Genomic DNA, 19,010 nt, shown 5'->3' with positions numbered 1-19,010 from the left:
TTATGTCTAGCATTTTACATACTTACAAAAGAAAAAGGAGAATGCATATTAAGGCAACAAGAAGAAATTAGCCAAAAATTTAAAAGCATCTCCTGGTTCCACTACAGATAGATGAAAGAATATTTTAATAAAGATAAAAAGGTAGGATTTGCAGAGAAAGATTCCTTTTGGGACAAAATAATGACAATGGAAAAGAAAGTGATCACCAAAATCTACAAAAAACAATATTAGATTGGGCCACAGAAACAGAACAAATTAAAGAATGTATGGTTAAATGGGCAGCCAATATGGGGCGCTCAATACAATTAAAAGAATGGGAGAAAATTTAGAACTATAAGGTTAAATACTCAGGAAATAAAGCCTGACTGCTCATTGGAGCGAAAGATAGTAGAGGCAAAGATGAAGTACTTTGGCCACATCAGGAGAAGAAAGGAAAGCTTAGAGAAGACAATCATGCTGGGGAAAATGGAAGGAAAAAGGAAGAGGGGCTGACCAAGGGGTAAGATGGATGGATGGCATCCTCAAAGTGACTGGATTGACCTTGAAGGAGCTGGGGGTGGTGACGGCTGACAGGGAGCTCTTGCGTGGGCTGGTCCATGAGGTCACGAAGAGTCGGAAGCAACTGAATGAATGAACAACAACAAAGGTTAAATACACCTATGCATATGCCCTAAAGGAAAATTGGTACAAGATGGTGCCAACTGGTACAATCTTAAGCGTTGCTAGGGGCAACAAGTACCATTTACTCCAACCCCCATCCTCTCCAGGAATACACAAGTAAACTACTCAAAAATATGCCCATGTTACTTTTAATGAATAATGCTACATATTATATAATATGTACTTCATTACATTACACTTGTATTACATCTGACTTCTCTCATCCAGCTGATAGTGTAGAATAGTCCCCAGCAGTTGCAACTCAAAGAAATCCATCATTTGAGTAACTCTTCATACCAATGTCCCTGCCTATCAAGTAATTTCCATTTCTGTTCCTTTCCAGATTGTGACAAACTTGCCATGCGTACTGCTTTTGTGGATTCCACCTTTGGTTCTTGTACTCACTCCCCAGACTCAGAGGATCAACTGCTGCAGTCACTGTGCCCTTTTGACTATTTTGTTTTGCTTCGAATATACACTGTCAGCCAGGATCAGAGAGAAGTCGATGGATGTTATGGTCTCAAATAGTTTCTTACTGGTTCTGTTGCTGGTGTGGAGAAGTTCAGGCATCTTTATCTTGAAAATGCACATTTTTAATAAATCAATTTCTTATTACACATTGTATTGTAGCACATGCTTTGAATGCAGAGGAGGGAACAGAACTGACAGAGCAAGACCGCTGCATACTAAAAAAATTGAGAGACATGGCTGCAACTACTCTCTCCTCTTGTTCGCGCCAATGACTGATATCCAGAGGAATCATACCTTTGATCTTGCATATAGTATCTTTCATGATTTCTCTAATCTTTCATTAAAGATCTCTCTGTTGGGAAATGTCAAACGTGCATCAAGTTGGCTTCTTCATATTAAAAGAAACAACTTCAAGACAGTTTTTTTCAGCAGAATTTAAAATTGGGATTACGGACATTTCACAAGGTTTTACACTACCATATAATCCAGATTATCAAATCAGATAATCCACATTATCTTCTTTGAACTGTATTATGAGTCTACCATCGATTTTATATGGCAGTGTAGATGGGGACTGAGAAGGGACCTCAAGAGCCACCTGGCTGAACCTTCTGCCTTTTATTACATTCAACTTTCTACTGACCGAGAGACATCAAATTTTGCTCCCACCTATAGAATGCAGTAATATTTTTGCATGCATCATAATAAAATCTATGTCCCAAGTCTAACAATACCATTAATGAGGCTAGCACAGGGGAACATCTGAGGTTTTTGGTTTTGTTTTGTTTGTTTTTTTGTCGTGTCAGGAGCAACTTGAGAAATTGCAAGTCACTTCTGGTGTGAGAGAATTGGCCGTCTGCAAGGATGTTGCCTAGGGGACGCCCAGATCTTTTGATGTTTTTACCATCCTTGTGGGAGGCTTCTCTCATGTCCCCACATGAGAAGATGGAGCTGATAGAGGGAGCTCATCCATGCTCTCCCTGGATTCGAACCTGCGACCTGTCTGTCTTCAGTCCTGCCGGCACAGGGGTTTAACCCGCTTTGCCAATGGGGGCTCCTAACATCTGAGTGATTTGGCAGCAATAATTTTCAGCCCCTAAGCTGGGCTATCTTTTTTTAAATCACTGCTCTTTTTAACATTATGATCATAAAGGTAACTCTGTGACTCAACTACAACAAATACCTTTATTTTACCAAAGCTCAGACTAATCCCCTCAAAGCAGAATTTGTCTTTCCATGTCTTTCTATATATAACCATATTTAATTATCCCTATTGAGGCTTAACACAAGGAACATTTCAGAGCTTCCTTTTGCAGAGTGAGGAATCTTTCCTCTCCAAATGCTTTGGGGCTTCAAATTACACCATTCCTTACTTGGCCACGGTGGCCTCAAATACCTGGAGCACACGGTCTGTGCATTCCTGCCTTAGCATGTGTCAAAACAGTACTCCTCCAAAAGTAATTGAGAATTTTCAAAAATACGCCAGGCCACAAGTCTCCAATAAAAAAGAGTCCAAAATTAAATAGTAAACAGGTTCATCAACTTTGGTTATAAAAAAAACTCGCACAACTGCTGACTGCTAGAATTGTAGCCATTCCGTCATATAGATACAGTTCGATGGCGATATCTCTCCACCTTCATGGCAGTCATCAAAAACCTGAGAAGAGATTACGGTTAAAGTACAGTTAGTTGATTCTATTTGCTACATTCCTGAACATGCTAGAACCCATACTAGTTTACTATTTGCTGTGCAAAAGAGAGTGGTCAGATGGCTAAAATATCTTCTCATACTGTCTGCAGATGAAAGAACCAATCTGACTGCTATTAAATGCACACAATTCTGCTTCTGACCTGGATCCTTTTAGTCAGTGTAAATTATCATCATCATCATTAATAAATATTATTAATTTTACTCTAGCACAAGCCAGTAAAGGTGGTCCCAGTGGTAATCAGCACACTAGGTGCAGTGCCTAAAGACCTTAGCCTGCACTTAAACACAATTGGAGCTGACAACATTACCATCTGTCAGCTGCAAAAGGCTACCCTACTCCAACCTGCTCACATTACTCGCCGATCCATCACACAGTCCTAGACGCTTGGGAAGTGTCCAATCTGTGATCCAATACAACAGCCAGCATAGTGATCTTGTTTGCTGTGTACTAATCTTGTTGTGTTTCAAATTATTATTATTATTATTATTATTATTATTATTATTATTATCAGTCCTCTCACCCTGAAGGGACTCAGGGCAGCTTACAAAGACAAAAAGAAACTAGAAATAAACAGCAATGGAAGAACAATTAAAACAAGCTATTAAATATCACAAATAACACAGTAATCATTAAAAGAAATAATAGGTTTCATAAATAACATAGTGAATTAATAAAACCAACACGAAAAGTGAACAATAAATATGTGGCTGTGCAGTGAATTAGGGCAATATGTTCTCAGTCAGCCTCATCAGGCAGAATAGAAAAATAAGAAGTTAATCATCATCCTCTCCTAAAACCAGGGTACAGAGGTGTATGTTTTAATTGCTTCTTGAAGGAGAACAGTGAGGAAGCTGTTCTTACTTCTGGAGAGAGGGAGTTCCAGAGAGAGGGCAGTCACCAAGAAGGCTTCCTATCTCATTCCCACCAACCGCGCCTGAGACGGGGGAGGGACCGAGAGCAAAGTCCCCTCCGATGACTGCAGTGTCCATGCAAGTTTATATGTGGGGATGTGGTTAGTTACGTAGCCTGAACCAAACCATTTAGGGCTTTATAGGTAACAACAAGCACTTTGTCTTTAGCCCGGAAGCGGCTCAGCAGCCAGTGGAGCTGCCGTAACATAGAAGTTGTCCGCTCCCTATATGGCGCTCCAGTTAGCAACCTGGCTAATGATCTTTGGACTATTTGAAGCTTCCAAAGTATCTTCAAAGGCAGCCCCATGTAGCAAGTGTTGCGGTAGTCCAGGAGGGATGTACCTACAGCATGGACTACCATGGTCAGATCTGGCATCTCAAGGTATGAGCGCAGTGGGTACAGGCGCAGAAAGTTTTAACTGTGTGAAGGCACTCCTGGGTGCTGCCAACACTTGGGGTTCCAGGGTCAGCAGCAAGTCCACGATCACCTGCGTCTTGAGGGGGAGTGCAACTCTATCCAACACAGGCTGTAAGCCTATACCCTGTTCTGCCTTCCAACTGACCAGGAGTACCCCTGTCTTGTCTGGATTTAATTTCAACTTGATTGCCTCAAACGCACGCGTAGCACATAGTTCCTTACACAACTACAAATATGTACATATAACTGTGCTGCCACATATCCAAACATAGCAAGGGAATCATGCGGCCTGTTGTGGAAATGCACCTCCTTTTTCTAATATTTTTTTTTGTTTTAATAGAACAGTGGCATGATTATTAAATACATCCACACCATTAAAATCTGTTTAGCATTAACTAATATGGGGCAACGCGTTAATGAAGCCAATCTGACTCACAATACCATAACAGGGCTAATTAAGTACATCTATGTTTAATTTCTGCTGGAAAGTTTTGCCATCCTACATAATTTACTACACATGCTAGTCACTCTTTCATTCTCATTTGACAATTAAGCCTGTGACAAATAATATTAATTAAAGATTTGACTTCATGATATTATTTCTGAGAAACTTACCGGACAGAGCCCACAAGGCACACGAATTAAGCCAGTGGGTTGTATGATTGGATTGACAGCTCTGTACAGTTTCATACGCCCATCCACACTGCCAGCTGTGGCTTCTTTAGCAGCAATGATGGTCATCTCTACTTTCCCATCATATATTAATGTATTTAGAATAGTTTCAATGTCCTCCATCGATAATTCCACCTGAAGAAGTTGGGCAAACAAACAGAATTTGGCATTTTTCTAACAAAGGAAAGGATCCACATTGTACTTTGAAAGTAGAATACAGTCACCATTCTCAGCTGCTGTCTAGAAATGAGCCACATTTCCCCACAAAGTGAATTCCATAACTTGGATGCCACTGCTAAGGCCTTGTATCCAAGGTCACATCTCCTTCTGAAGTACAAGAAAATGTTATAGCTAGCTAGTAAAAAATACAGTGGTTGGGTACTAGCTCCAGCAAAATGTGTTAAATCCATTCTGATAACCTGGACCAAAACGAGCTGGGACTTTAAATATCCTACACCTCACATTATGTCCAGAGATAAATAAGTAGCCAATGTAACTGTTACAGTAACTGATAATGTAGCTATTACAGAATAGGTAAACCTGCCTGAAACATGCTAGCTTCTACACTCCATACAAATTGACATTTCAAAAACATGTTTGAAGCTATCTTTGTTAAACATTATACATGCCTCATTAGTTTAACATCAGTGCCTGAAGCATTTTTGTTTCAATAAGTGGATAGAGGCATGGAAGGAGAAGAGGTCACGAAACTCGTTTTACAGAAACAGGTTTCCAAGCAGAGGCATGATGGTGAAAAATGCAGAATTCGGTGAACCCTGAAAATCCAATTATCTGCAGTCTGGAATGTAATCAAGCCATTATTCTGCAAATCATACAATACTTTCCACAGCAAAACATTTTTTAAAAAGCCTCACCTTACTGACACCCAACTCACTGATATATTTCCACACTTCATGAGAAGATGCAAATGAACTGTTTCTCTGTATCATAGGGTTCTGTTTGCTATCTCGAGCGGCTTCAGCCTACACATGAAAAGATATAACAAAACAGGGAGCATGAATTTTGTGTTTAAAAAAAGGATATTCCCAGTTGATGATAATCTGTGAAAGTGTTACCCAGAATGTTTTAAACCAGTGGTGCGCAACCTGTGGCACTCCAGTTGTTTTGGACTTCAGCTCCCAGAATTCCTGGCTAGGGCTTCTGGGAGCCCCAAACACCTGGAGGACCACAGCTTGTGAACCATAGGTTTAAACAAAGGTTCCACACCACCAAGTGAACTAAGGCTACAATCCTACACATGTATTATTGAAGGCTTTCACCTGCATCTATGGCTGACATATTCAGAGGTTCCTCTGAAGATGCCAACTACAGATGGAGACAAAAGTCAGGAGAAATGCTGCCAAAAAAAGGCCAGGCAGCCCAGAAACCACAGAACACCCCAATCCTACACATACATGTACCAAAGAGTATGAGCTATGGAATTCAGCACGACTTCTGAGTAATAATTAGTTCAATGACATTCCAGATTCCATGATGTCAGTTCAAATTCTACAAATCATTTCCTCTTTGTAGCCAACATTTAAAAACCTCAATTTTATTCATTATTCAGAGTTAGCATAATTTAGAATTTATTTCTATTTAGTTATGACTTTTAATAACCCAATGTTCCTCCACCTTAAAGACTATCTCAAGCAAATATTGACAATGTATTCACACTGTCATTACTTGCAGCAATAGTCGATGTAGCAAAGCAACCAAGTTGGGGGGGGGGGTGTTGAATGCTCTCATTAAGGAGGCCAGACTTGGTGGAGGTGGTTGACAGGGGCGGAGCTGCAGGCTATTGAAGGCTGCTCTGTCCCCTGCTGTGCTCTTTGCTTCAGCGTGAGCTAGGAGGCATGTTTCACCACCACCCCCCAGAAATTTTCAACCCCCCCCCCCCAGAAATTTTCAACCCTCCCCGAAACTTTTTTTCTGACTACGGCCCTACTCACAACTCTGCAGGACTGGTGAAATTGAGAAAAAAGACCCAGCCTAAGATCTCCTTCTATACAATAAATGGGAATATGTACCTGTGTATGTATCCTTCTATCTGTTTTCCAGGATGGCTCCCACATCTGGAGAGCCATTTGATTCCCATTCATGATGGATCTGGAGCAAACTTGGCACACATACCCATCATGACCAAGTTAAAATACTCGTGGACTGAGGAGGAGAGAGGCTGGTCCAGGTTGATGGGAGTTGTAATCCATCCACACAATAAATTTCATGGCTAAATTAATACTTGAATGTGAATCTTTTAAATTCCAGTCTAACAGTTTCATCACTGCAAGACAACATTGATTACACAAGCACTGGAAGATAGAAAGAGAGACAGGGCCTTCTCAGTGGTGGCCCCTCGGCTGTGGAACGCCCTTCCCACAGAAATTAGATCGACCCCCTCCCTGTTCACATTTCAGAGGAAAGTGAAGACTTGGTTGTTTGAGCAGGCATTTGAATAGGCAATGTAACTAATATAGAAATATGGAACATTTGGATGATGAGACTGGATCTTGATTTTAACTATGAGACGAGATGAGATGTTATGATGTTTATTGATGGTTATAATGTTATTCTGTTAACTTGTTTTAACTGGTTTTAACATGTTTAAGTATTGTATTTGCTTTGTTAACCGCTCTGAGTCGCCCTGAGGGCTGAGAAGAACGGTATACAAATATAGTAAATAAATAAATAGAAAATAAAGTCTCACATATATGCTTAATATACACAATCTACAACAGCTGAGGTATCCTCACATCAAGGTTGGTAAGCAGATTTCACCACTACTGTAAAGGTGTCAATAAGCATGGTATTTCACATTTCCCCAGAGGAATGAAAGACTTCCATCTGCTTACATAGGAAAGAGTAAAATAGAGCACTTGGTCACACCATTGAGACAGCTCCTTCTTAACATTGTAGACTCAAATGATAGGGCCTTGTATCCCTTAGATACCAAGTACTGGCCTTTTCTCTATTTCTTTTAAAAGTCCGTACAAAAGTCTGGCTACCAGTATTAAAAAACTCTAAAATTACAACAGCAAAACAACAGAGGGAAAACAATCAGGGACTTCTAATCACCTCTCAACAAAAGATTGCCCCAGGCAATGCTAATCAAGGTGGTCAGTTGAAACATTCACACCTAGCTCCAGCAGACAAGAGTTCTTTATCCCACCCTGGTCATTCCACAGATATATAAACCCATTTTCCTAGTTCCAACAGAGCTCACTACCTCTGAGGATGCTTGCCAGAGATGCACGCGAAACATCAGGAGAGAATGCCTCTAGAAAATGGCCATATAGCCCGAAAAAACCTACAACAATCCATACAGAATTTCCCTCAGGAGCTGTTCCTGGATCTTTCTCAGTGCATGCAACTTAGCCAGCCAATACTGTGAAAGAAAATGGTATAAGGCTACAAAAAAAGAGAACCACACATAAAACAAGAGCAGAAAGTACTTACTTACCTTGGACTGTAGAAACTTAAAGCATTGCTGGTTGAGCACCTCTACAAATTCAGATTCAAAGTCCTGGTCACTATACCAAGCACCTCCCGTCACAGAACGATCAGGCTGGAGGTTGTATAGCATATACACTTTCTTCTTGGAAGCCTATTGAATGAATGGTATATATTCAGAAGGACCAATTCATCAGTAAACCTTGGTGTCTTACGTGAAAAGCTAAAACTGATAGCTATGTCAGGAATGTAGTCGTCTCTAAATATAAAGTACTCACTTTCATTTGATAACTTTCTGTAAATCTTGACTTACTGCTGCTATTCTAACAAATATTTTATGCAATCACAGTACTCCATATTTTATTGTTTCATAATTCATTTTGGTAACCACCTTGCATTTTGTCTACAAATACAGTAAAAGGAGCTATAAATAAGTAACAACCAGTTTCTTTCTTGATCAGCAATATGAGTTTTTGCTGTGGTATCATCCATCTTAATATGGTGGGACTTCTGGCATATTAAATCAAGATAATATAGATGGATGTTCATGTTTGCTCAATTGGAACTCTCAATTTTCCTTCAAATATAAAGGGTGCCCCATCCATCACCTGGGAGTGTCTTTCAAGAAGACTACAAGGTTTGCATGAAAAGCCCGACTGTTAATTGGAGGGATATTAGAGGCAAAAACGAAGTACTTTGGCCACATCATGAGAAGACAAGAAAGCTTAGAGAAAACAATGATGCTGGGGAAAATGGAAGGAAAAAGGAAGAGGGCAAGATGAATGGATGGTATCCTTGAAGTGACTGGCTTGACCTTGAAGGAGCTGGGGTGGTGACAGCCAACAGGGAGCTTTGCGTGGGCTGGTCCAGGAGATCATGAAGAATCAGAAGCAATTGAACAAATATACAACAAACAACCCAAATATACCCCATTTTAATAAATGGCAGATGGAGACTTCTGAGTTACATTAGCAGATGGAGACTTCTGAGTTACATCAAGAAGCAATAGCCAGTTATTCCACTTTACAAGTTGTGCATATCTTAAGTTCAGAAATCCCTTTCTTCTGGGAGACAGACTGATGAATATTTCTGCAGATGATAAATGCTTTGTTGCCACGACCTCTAATAAATATGACATGACTTGATTGAAAATTATTTGTTTTTGTGGACACTCTGCCTCCACATTCAAATCTGTGTAAGTCTGGCATTAGAAAAACCAAATCCAGGGAACGGATCTTCAGGTTTCAAGAAGTGTCTTTCCACAGTGTTAGGAGATCAAAAAATTCTTAATTTTAAGCATTGAGATTTATTAGTCCCTACTTATACATGCCCAGTTTCTAAGTCGCCAGACAGTACTCTGTTTTGCAGTTCATTTTGCACTTCCCTGGCCATATGGTACGCTATTTGCATGTATCACAAAACATGCCAATACTGAAATTGTCACAAGATAGCATACCGGTGTGCTGCAACTGGATCATGCTCTGAGTGTTTTAGACTTTGAACTTTTGAGAATGAGGTGAGGACTGGTTTAGAAAACAAAGACCAAAGACCACCTTCAAAAATGGTACTTTGACAAATAGCTTTCCCCTCTAATAAATAGAAATCTGTATCTACAATAGCCATAGTTTATGTACAAGTAGCAATACAAACAGAATCCTTGTCCCCTATTAGATCTTATGCCAGAGATCAGGAAGACAGATTTGAATTATTCAAGCATCCTTTAAGGTACTAGCAATTGCTGAGTCTGTAAAGACTGAAAGTTGCTATTCTTTTTACCAAAAATTCTATCACAACAATTGTTCATTCAAGAAACCAGGGACAAAGACAGACACATACGGATAGTAGGAATACTCCCAAAGAAGACAGAATTCGCTGCAGCTCCCTATCAAAAGATACAAAAACACACCCAAATTTCTACAATGTATGTACAAAATCATCCTTAGCAGAGTACCCCTGATCTTGATTATCTTCTGACATATAAGTCAATGAAGACAGCACTAAATCGATGACATTTAGCTACTTTTCAAAGTTCTTATTACAAAAACTAATATTCTTAATGAACAATCAAGAATAAAGGAGTATTCGTTATAACAAGCCAATATAGCATTCAAAATTTCCACTTACTCACCGCAACAGATTTCACTGCTTTTATAAGTTTTTTGCTTTCCAGGTTCTTCAAGATCTTATTGATTTCAGTTAAGGGAAGGTTGCTTTTATACCTAATATCCCTGGTCCAAATACCTGTGTGTTATAATTGGAAAATTAACTCAGATAAATATAGCTGGTACACTGTGCTTATATGCATGTCACATCTGGATTACGATGCTCCACCCCAGCCTAACAGCTTTCTCTTCCTCTAACGTCACATCCCACATTGACTACATTGTCTAAAGATGATAAGAATGAAAGGTCAAAAACCTCTGAAGATCATCACTGCTCTAGTAAAAAGAAAGAAATTAATCCCACCCTGATCTAACTAAACAGAGGTTTCTAAAACAGATACATATAGGGGTTAAACTTCCTTTGAGGAAGATCAATGAAATATTTCTGTCTTAGGGCCCTTCCACACAGCCCTATATCCCATAACATCAAGGTGGAAAATCCCATATTATCTGAGTGTGGACTCATATAACCCAGTTCAAAGAAGATATTGTGGGATTTTCTGCCTTGATATTCTGGGATATAGGGCTGTGTGGAAGGGCCCACAGTCATATAACCCAGAATATCAAAGCAGAAAATCCCACAATATCTGCTTTGAACCAGGTTATATGAGTCCACACTACCATATGTTCCAGTTCAAAGCAGAAATGTGGGGTTTTATTCAACTGTGTGGAAGGGGCCTTAGTGACAGAAAAGTTGCAGTCATTTCTTCTATTCTCCTAAAGAAACACTGTTTCTTACCTTTGTTTCCTGCATCTTCTATAATTTGATACACCAATTTCTCCTGATTGTCAGATCCTTTCATTTTACTGCAAGAGGACAAAATAAGAGATGAAGATCTAAGTGAATTTAGATCTAAGTGAATACATTTTTGAAGATCTAAGTGAATTTATCAATATTCAAGATGCCAGAAATTATATTCTGTGGATAAGTTATAAACTATCTGTCAAAAAGAAACAAGTGCTAATGGAAAAATAGTATAGAGATACGATCTTTGGGTAGTGTTCCATAATCCAGGCAGAAGCCACTAGGGAGCACTAGAGAGAGAGGGAGAGAAATAGTGCATGGGGAGGGGGAGCTGAAGGAGTAAAAACATTTCTCCCATTTTGGCAGGATATGCCCCTCCCTCCTTCCCATATCATAACCGAGGGTTATTTCCATGGCAAAGACATGGGTGGGGGAATAACAGGAAAACAGAGGGAAATAGTTTTACTCCTTCAACCCACTATCCACTCCCATAAATTAATAATAGTAATAATAATAATAGCTTTATTTATAACCCGCACTCACTCCCCGAAGGGACTCAGGCCTATTTACAAAAATAACAAAATGGCAAACATTCAATGTCCAACAAATAACAACTGCAGCAAAACAAATAATAAAATTAATACAATATAACATATAAACAACCAAAACCAAGGGTTAAAGTAAATAAAAATAATAAGTACAAGAACTCAACTCGATTAAACCACAATACTTTCAAAGCATAGTACAACAGATCACATCAATGTAAGTGTCTGATGGACCATCCTTCTCTCTCTAGTGCCCCCTTGTGGCCTTCGCCCGGATAATGGAACAGCACTGATCTTTGATAACAGTAATTCTTTTTGTTTAAGATATCTTCTCAAGTTGTTTCCCCAAACTGTATAACACCACAGCTGTTACTAAAAAAAAATAGTTATCAATTTATGGCAGAAGAGGTTTCAATTCAGCAACAAAGTATTACCCAGCATTCTGCGATTCCTTAATTCTATAGAGGAGGCCACTGCTGCTCCTGAGTAGATCCAGCTGCCCCTAAGGGGGAAAAAAAGATCATTTTAATGTTTTGCATATTCTAATAATTAGAAAGCAATAAGAAAGACAGTTATATAAAAAAATTAGATTTGTTTAATATTGGCCACTTCTCTAAAAGATTTTTTTGTATTTTAACTAGGATCTAACTAGGGATTTTTCCTTAAATGTTTATGCCTATTAGTCTTCATTTGCAGTTACTGCAAGTCTTAACTTTTAAAGTCACTCAGCACAATCTGTAATGTGTGAGTGTGTGAAGTCAAGTGTGGAAAACAGGCACATTTGATTTGTTTTTGCTCAGTGCTTGGAAGTAACACAATATACTGGAAGGCTGAGGATGGTTACAAGAATGTGACATTTCAAAACATAAGAGTGTAGCCATTCTATTGATAAAACAATGCCTTTTAGTTATTTTTGAAAGTTGGTTTTAAAGGGCATTTTGAGAAACATTTTGACAGTATTTTTAAGAATACTCATGTCAATAAATAGAACAGGTTATCCTTTCAACAATGTAATATAGGGATGCCAAGCTTCTTTTCATGGATGGCCAAATCAGCCTTATGGTTGCCTTCAAAGGGCTGTTAAACCCAGTGGATACAGAGGGGCAACGAAAATTACTTTCCATAGTGGCCAGTGCTCTTTAGTTTTTACTCAGTTTGGGTCCCCAGATGATACTGAATGTCAACTCCCATCATTTTTTATTATCTGCCATGCAGACTGGGGATAATAGAAATTGTGTCTCAGAGGTTGAGGAAAGGTTAAAGGACATTTTAAAGTCAAACATCATAGCCTTGTATCTAAATCCTATTATAGCCTCCCGCCATTTCACTGATTCTCAGGCTGTCTTCACATACTTGAGTTGTCATTTTACACAAATGTAAGGTACCTCTTTTAGTATAAAGAAGGTCATTGTGTATAATGGGACTTGAGCTGCCACTAATTTTAGTGTCCATAGGAGGCTACTGGCATCAAAGCCCTAGGACCCACTATAAACAATCATACACAAAACTCAAATGCATGACTGATCTACATTTTTCAGAAGTCAATATCCCATCTTTCCTTCAAAATGATGATCCGAAAGTATAATATATAATCTGTATATATAATAAAGAAGAGTGTTTGTTTGTATAGGACAGAGGGAGGACAGAGGAAGGAAAGAGGGCGGACAGAGGGCGGACAGAGGGAGGGCGGTGTATGTGCCAGCGTTCTGATTGGCTGCCGCTGTGGTGCTATTTGCATATGGTCTCTGATTGGGCAGCTTCAATAGGAGCCCCTGGTGGAGAAGAGGGTTCATGGCAGAAACAGGGCATAACAGAAGGAAATTTGTATATGGGCTCTGATTGGCCAGCCTCAAACCCAACATTCCGAGATGAGAAAGAGAGGAAAGGAAAGGCCGGGGGCTGGGTCAGAACACTCCCAATACAGACCGAAATAGGCACACAGAGCCCCCATCACCCACTCTACATCCTACTGCAGTTTGGAGGAGGATGAACCATGGATGATGGGACTTGCAGTACCACCACTCACATTCTGAGACCGCTGTTAACCTTATCCAATTACTGATCAGGACCACACTTCGCACAGAGACCTCTCATGACCCACTTTACGTCCTGGTGTGGTTTGGCCGGGGATGGACCGTGGATTATGGGACTTGCAGTACCATTGCTCAATTCTTCAGACCACTGAACCCTCATCCAATTACCAATAAATACCAAACTTGGCACACTGAGTCTCCATGACGCACTCTACATCCAGGTGCAGTTTGAAGGAGGATGCACCATGGACGATGGGACTTGCAATACCTGCACTCCCTTCCTAAGACCATTACAACTGCCAACGATGATGGATCAGGAACACAATTTACACAGAGACCCAGCATGACCCACTCTACATCCTGGTGCAGATTGGAAGAATTTAACAATGGATGATGGGACTTGCAGTCACTTCACTCACTTCCTGAGACCACTGAGACCCTCGCCAATGACTCATCAAGACTAAACTTGGCACATGGAGCTTCAATGACCCACTCTACATCCTGGAGCAGTTTGGAGGACGACAGACCATGGATGATGGGACTTCAAGTACCTCCACTACCCAAGACTGCTGCAAAACTCATCTAATGACCAATCAAGACCAAAGTTGGCACACAGAGCCCCCATGACCCACTCTACATCCTGCTGCAGTTTTGGAGAAGGGTGGACCATGGATGATGGAACTTCCAGTACCTTCACTCACATTCTGAGACCTCTGCAAACCTCATCCAATGACTGATCAAGACCAAACTTGGCACATAGACCTCTCATGACCCACGTTACGTCCTGGTGTTGTTTGGAAAACTTTGGAGATGGATGATGGGACTTGCAGTACCTTTGCTCACTTCCTGAGACCACTGAGACCCTCGCCAATGACTAATCAAGACTACACTTGGCACATGGAGATCCAATGACCCACTCTACATCCTGGTGCAGTTTGGAGGAGGACAGACCATGGATGATGGGACTTCAAGTACCTCCACTCCCTTCCGAAGATGGCTGCAACCCTCTTCTAATTACCAATGAAGACCACACTTGGCACACAGAGCCCTCATGATCCACTCTACATCCTGCTGCAGTTTGAAAGGGGATGGACTTTGGATGATGGGACTTGCAGTACCTTCACTCACTTACTGACACCACTGCCACCCTCATCTAATGACTGATAAAGACCAAACTTGGCACACAGAGCCCTCATGAACCACTCTATATCCTGCTGCTGTTTGTAGGAGGATGGCCCATGGATGATGGGACTTCACGTACCTTCACTCACTTCCTGAAAATAATGCAGCCGTTATCCAAAGACCAATAAAGACCAAACTTGGCATACAGAACCACCATTACCCACTTTCTCTAATAACCCAGGCAACGCCGGGTCCCCAAGCTAGTATATAATAAAGAAGAGTGTTTGTATCGGACAGAGGAATTGTGGAGGGCGGAGGGCGGACGGCGGACGGTGTATGTGCCAGCGTTCTGATTGGCCAGCCAGAAAGTTCCAACATTCCGATTGGCTGGGCAGCGGTGCTATTTGCATATGGTCTCTGATTGGCCAGCTTCAAGAGGAGCCCCTGGTGGAGAAAAGAGTTCATGACAGAAACGGAGTCATGAGAAGGAAATTTGCATATGGTCTCTGATTGGCCAGCCTCAATTCCAACATTCCGAGATGAGAAAGAGAGGAAAGGAAAGGCCGGTGGCTGGGTCAGAACACTCCCAATACAGACCGAAATAGGCACACAGAGCCCCCATCACCCACTCTACATCCTACTGCAGTTTGGAGGACTATGAACCATGGATGATGGGACTTGCAGTACCACCACTCACATTCTGAGACCGCTGTTAACCTTATCCAATGACTGATCAGGACCAAATTTCACAAAGAGACCTCTCATGACCCACTTTACGTCCTGGTGTGGTTTGGCCGAGATGGACCGTGGATTATGGGACTTGCAGTACCACTGCTCAATTCTTCAGACCACTGCAACCCTCATCCAATTACCGATAAATACCAAACTTGGCACACTGAGTCTCCATGACGCACTCTACATCCAGGTGCAGTTTGAGGGAGGATGCACCATGGATGATGGAACTTGCATTACCTGCACTCCCTTCCTAAGACCATTACAACTGCCAACGATGATGGATCAGCACCACAATTTACACAGAGAGCCTGCATAACTCACTCTACATCCTGGTGCGGTTTGGAAGAATTTGACAATGGATGATGGGACTTGCAGTCACTTCACTCACTTCCTGAGACCACTGAGACCCTCGCCAATGACTCATCAAGACTAAACTTGGCACATGGAGCTTCAATGACCCACTCTACATCCTGGAGCAGTTTGGAGGATGACAGACCATGGATGATGGGACTTCAAGTACCTCCACTATCCAAGACTACTGCAAAACTCATCTAATGACCAATCAAGACCAAAGTTGGCACACAGAGCCCCCATGACCCACTCTACATCCTGCTGCAGTTTTGGAGAAGGGTGGACCATGGATGATGGAACTTCCAGTATCTTCACTCACATTCTGAGACCTCTGCAAACCTCATCCAATGACGGATCAACACCAAACTTGGCACATGGACCTTTCATGACCCACTTTACGTCCTGGTGTTATTTGGAAAACTTTGGAGATGGATGATGGGACTTGCAGTACTGTTGCTCACCTCCTGAGACCACTGAGACCCTCGCCAATGACTAATCAAGACTAAACTTGCCACATGGAGCTCCAATGACCCACTCTACATCCTGGTGCAGTTTGGAGGAGGACAGACCATGGATGATGGGACTTCAAGTACCTCCACTCCCTTCCAAAGATTGCTGCAACCCCCTTCTAATGACCAATCAAGACCACACTTGGCACACAGAGCCCCCATGATCCACTCTACATCCTGCTGCAATTTGAAAGGGGATGGACTTTGGATGATGGGACTTGCAATACCTTCACTCACTTACTGACACCACTGCCACCCTCATCTAATGACTGATAAAGTCCAAACTTGGCACACAAAGCCCCCATGACCCACTCTATATCCTGCTGCTGTTTGTAGGAGGATGGCCCATGGATGATGGGACTTCAAGTACCTTCACTCACTTCCTGAAAATAATGCTGCCATTATCCAAAGACCAATAAAGACCAAACTTGGCATACAGAACCGCCATTACCCACTTTCTCTAATAACCCGGGCAACGCCGGGTCCCCAAGCTAGTATAATATAAAAACAATCCTAAACAAAAACCAAAGATTTAGGTGTGCTAGAATTAATGGTAATGTGGCATGCTCCTTTTGATAAAGAGACAGATAAAGAGACAGAAGATAGAACCAACAGCTGTTCTATCAGTTTGCAGACCCAGAAGAACTGCTACTTTAAAAGGAAGTATAATAAACCACTATATTTTATCCAGCATTTTTGAAGACATACTTTCATGCAAACTTAATAGGCTTTTTACCATAGAGAGCAGTCTGTTAATGGCCATGGCTCGTTGCTGAGCTTCCATGTGAGGCATATCATTCTGAATCACCTGGTCTGTGATGCCATGAGGAAACTGATGGCAAAGCTCAATGATCCTAGACAAAGTAGGAATAGCAAAAAAATAAAAATAAAAAGGGATCACCACACACAAAACTCAAAAACGCATTAGCCAATGTATTTTATTTAAAACACAGAAACCCCACCTTTTATTAAAAGTGGTGATAAACAGTAAGCACACACAAATACAACAAAAACTAATATAAAGAACAATGATCAAGAAAAGAGTCCCGTTGCTCTTACCCCTGTCATACATTGACTGTCTCTATTGGTTAATTCTGTACAAAAGAAAGCAGTTCTTGCCTTAGGAGTTCACACCTCCAGTATCCCTCACCGTAAAGGCTCTACCAGACAGGCCCTATTTCCCAGGATCTGATCCCAGGTTTTCTGCTATAACTGGATTATATGAGTCAACACTGTATCAGATAATTTGGGATAAACAGAAAACCTGGGATCCGATCCTGAGATATAGGGCCTGCTTGAAAAGGACCTACTTTTCTTATCACCCCAAGTTTTAGCATACTGCCCAAGACTACATAATAGTACTTATTTTGAACATTGGTGTTAATTGTGGAAAAGCTAAGACTGTAACATATATAACTGCAGCAATATTTGCTGAGGAAGTGGTCAAGGTTACTTGAAGTACCGCATCTCTTTCTATGAACCTGATTAAACAGCTACAATCCTCTGGATTATATGACTGTCTGGAAAGGCCCATAGTATTATATGTGCTGCATAAATGTATACAGCAGTAGTTCTCAACCTGTGGGTACCCAGGTTTTTTGACCTACAACTCCAAGAAATCCCAGCCACATCCCAGTTTACCAGCTGTTAGGATTTCTGGGAGTTGAAGGCCAAAGCATCTGGGAACCCACAGGTTGAGAACCACTGGCATACAGGCACCTTAACATTTCCACACAAACACTCTTACAGTAGTCACTATACACTTATTATCACCACTACATTCCAATTCTTTAGCCTTGTTTCCCTTTATTCTAGGACCCTTCCATGCAGTCATATAACCCAGAATATCAAGGCAGAAAATCCCACAATATCTGCTTTGAACTGGATTATCTGAGTCCACACTGTCATATATTCCAGTTCAACGCAGGTAATGTGGGATTTTAGTCAGCTACATGGAAGGGCCCTCAACACTTTGTCCTGCCCACCTGTTTTCGATTTCCAAGGGCTCTGGGGCTTTCAACTCCGCCATCACTCAAAGCTCTCCTTCCTCCGACCATGCAGACTGTGGGCGATTCGGCGTCAGGCAAGCGGCGCGCTCAGATGACGTCAACAGGCTGCGCCCAGAGAAAGCTGCGGTTGCCACGGAGACCAAGCCAGTCGCAGACTCTGCTTTGCCTCCCAGCCAGGCGGTGAGTTCTGAGAATCAGAGACTGACGTGGAAAGTGGAGGGGAAAAGGGAGGGGCGTGGATTTTGCAGGATAAAGGGATTTTTCTTAATGGAACTGTATGCTGAGCCTTCTTCCCAAGAAGGGGGTGATGCCCTTGTTGTCCTCACAGCAAAGCAATGAGAGGCAGGTTAGACCAAGGCCTGCTGCTCAGGGGCAGAGTCAAAGTGGGTTAGAACTCGTCAATGGTAATACAGGCAGTCTCTAAGGCCCCTTCCACACAACTCGAAAATCCCACATTATCTGCTTTGAACTGCAATATAAGGCAGTGTGGACTCCGATAACCCAG

At 41.4% G+C, this 19,010-nt stretch overlaps 2 protein-coding genes across 2 annotated transcripts in view; one reads left to right on the top strand and one right to left on the bottom strand.

The window, feature by feature from the left end:
- Nucleotides 1–795: 795 nt before the first annotated feature.
- On the bottom strand, nt 796–18,605 carry POLR3F (RNA polymerase III subunit F). Its single transcript, XM_060774273.2, has 9 exons — nt 18,482–18,605; nt 17,233–17,350; nt 12,181–12,248; nt 11,196–11,263; nt 10,423–10,535; nt 8,305–8,448; nt 5,720–5,827; nt 4,788–4,979; nt 796–2,788 (listed from the first exon to the last, which is right to left on the bottom strand). Exons 1-9 carry the CDS (start codon nt 18,523–18,525, stop codon nt 2,711–2,713), a joined length of 933 nt encoding a protein of 310 aa, XP_060630256.1. The 5' UTR covers nt 18,526–18,605; the 3' UTR covers nt 796–2,710.
- Nucleotides 18,595–19,010, top strand: part of DZANK1 (double zinc ribbon and ankyrin repeat domains 1) — a 38,621-nt gene continuing 38,205 nt past the window's right edge. The window contains exon 1 of the mRNA XM_060774276.2: nt 18,595–18,685. The gene's annotated coding sequence lies outside the window, so the exon portion shown is untranslated. The remainder of the gene's footprint in view (nt 18,686–19,010) is intronic.

Source organism: Anolis sagrei, chromosome 4 (genome assembly GCF_037176765.1).
Source record: "Anolis sagrei isolate rAnoSag1 chromosome 4, rAnoSag1.mat, whole genome shotgun sequence".
In the NCBI taxonomy this organism is placed as follows: Eukaryota; Metazoa; Chordata; class Lepidosauria; order Squamata; family Dactyloidae; genus Anolis; species Anolis sagrei.
Note: the sequence above shows the minus strand (reverse complement) of the source record. Positions and strands in the feature narration are given on the sequence as shown.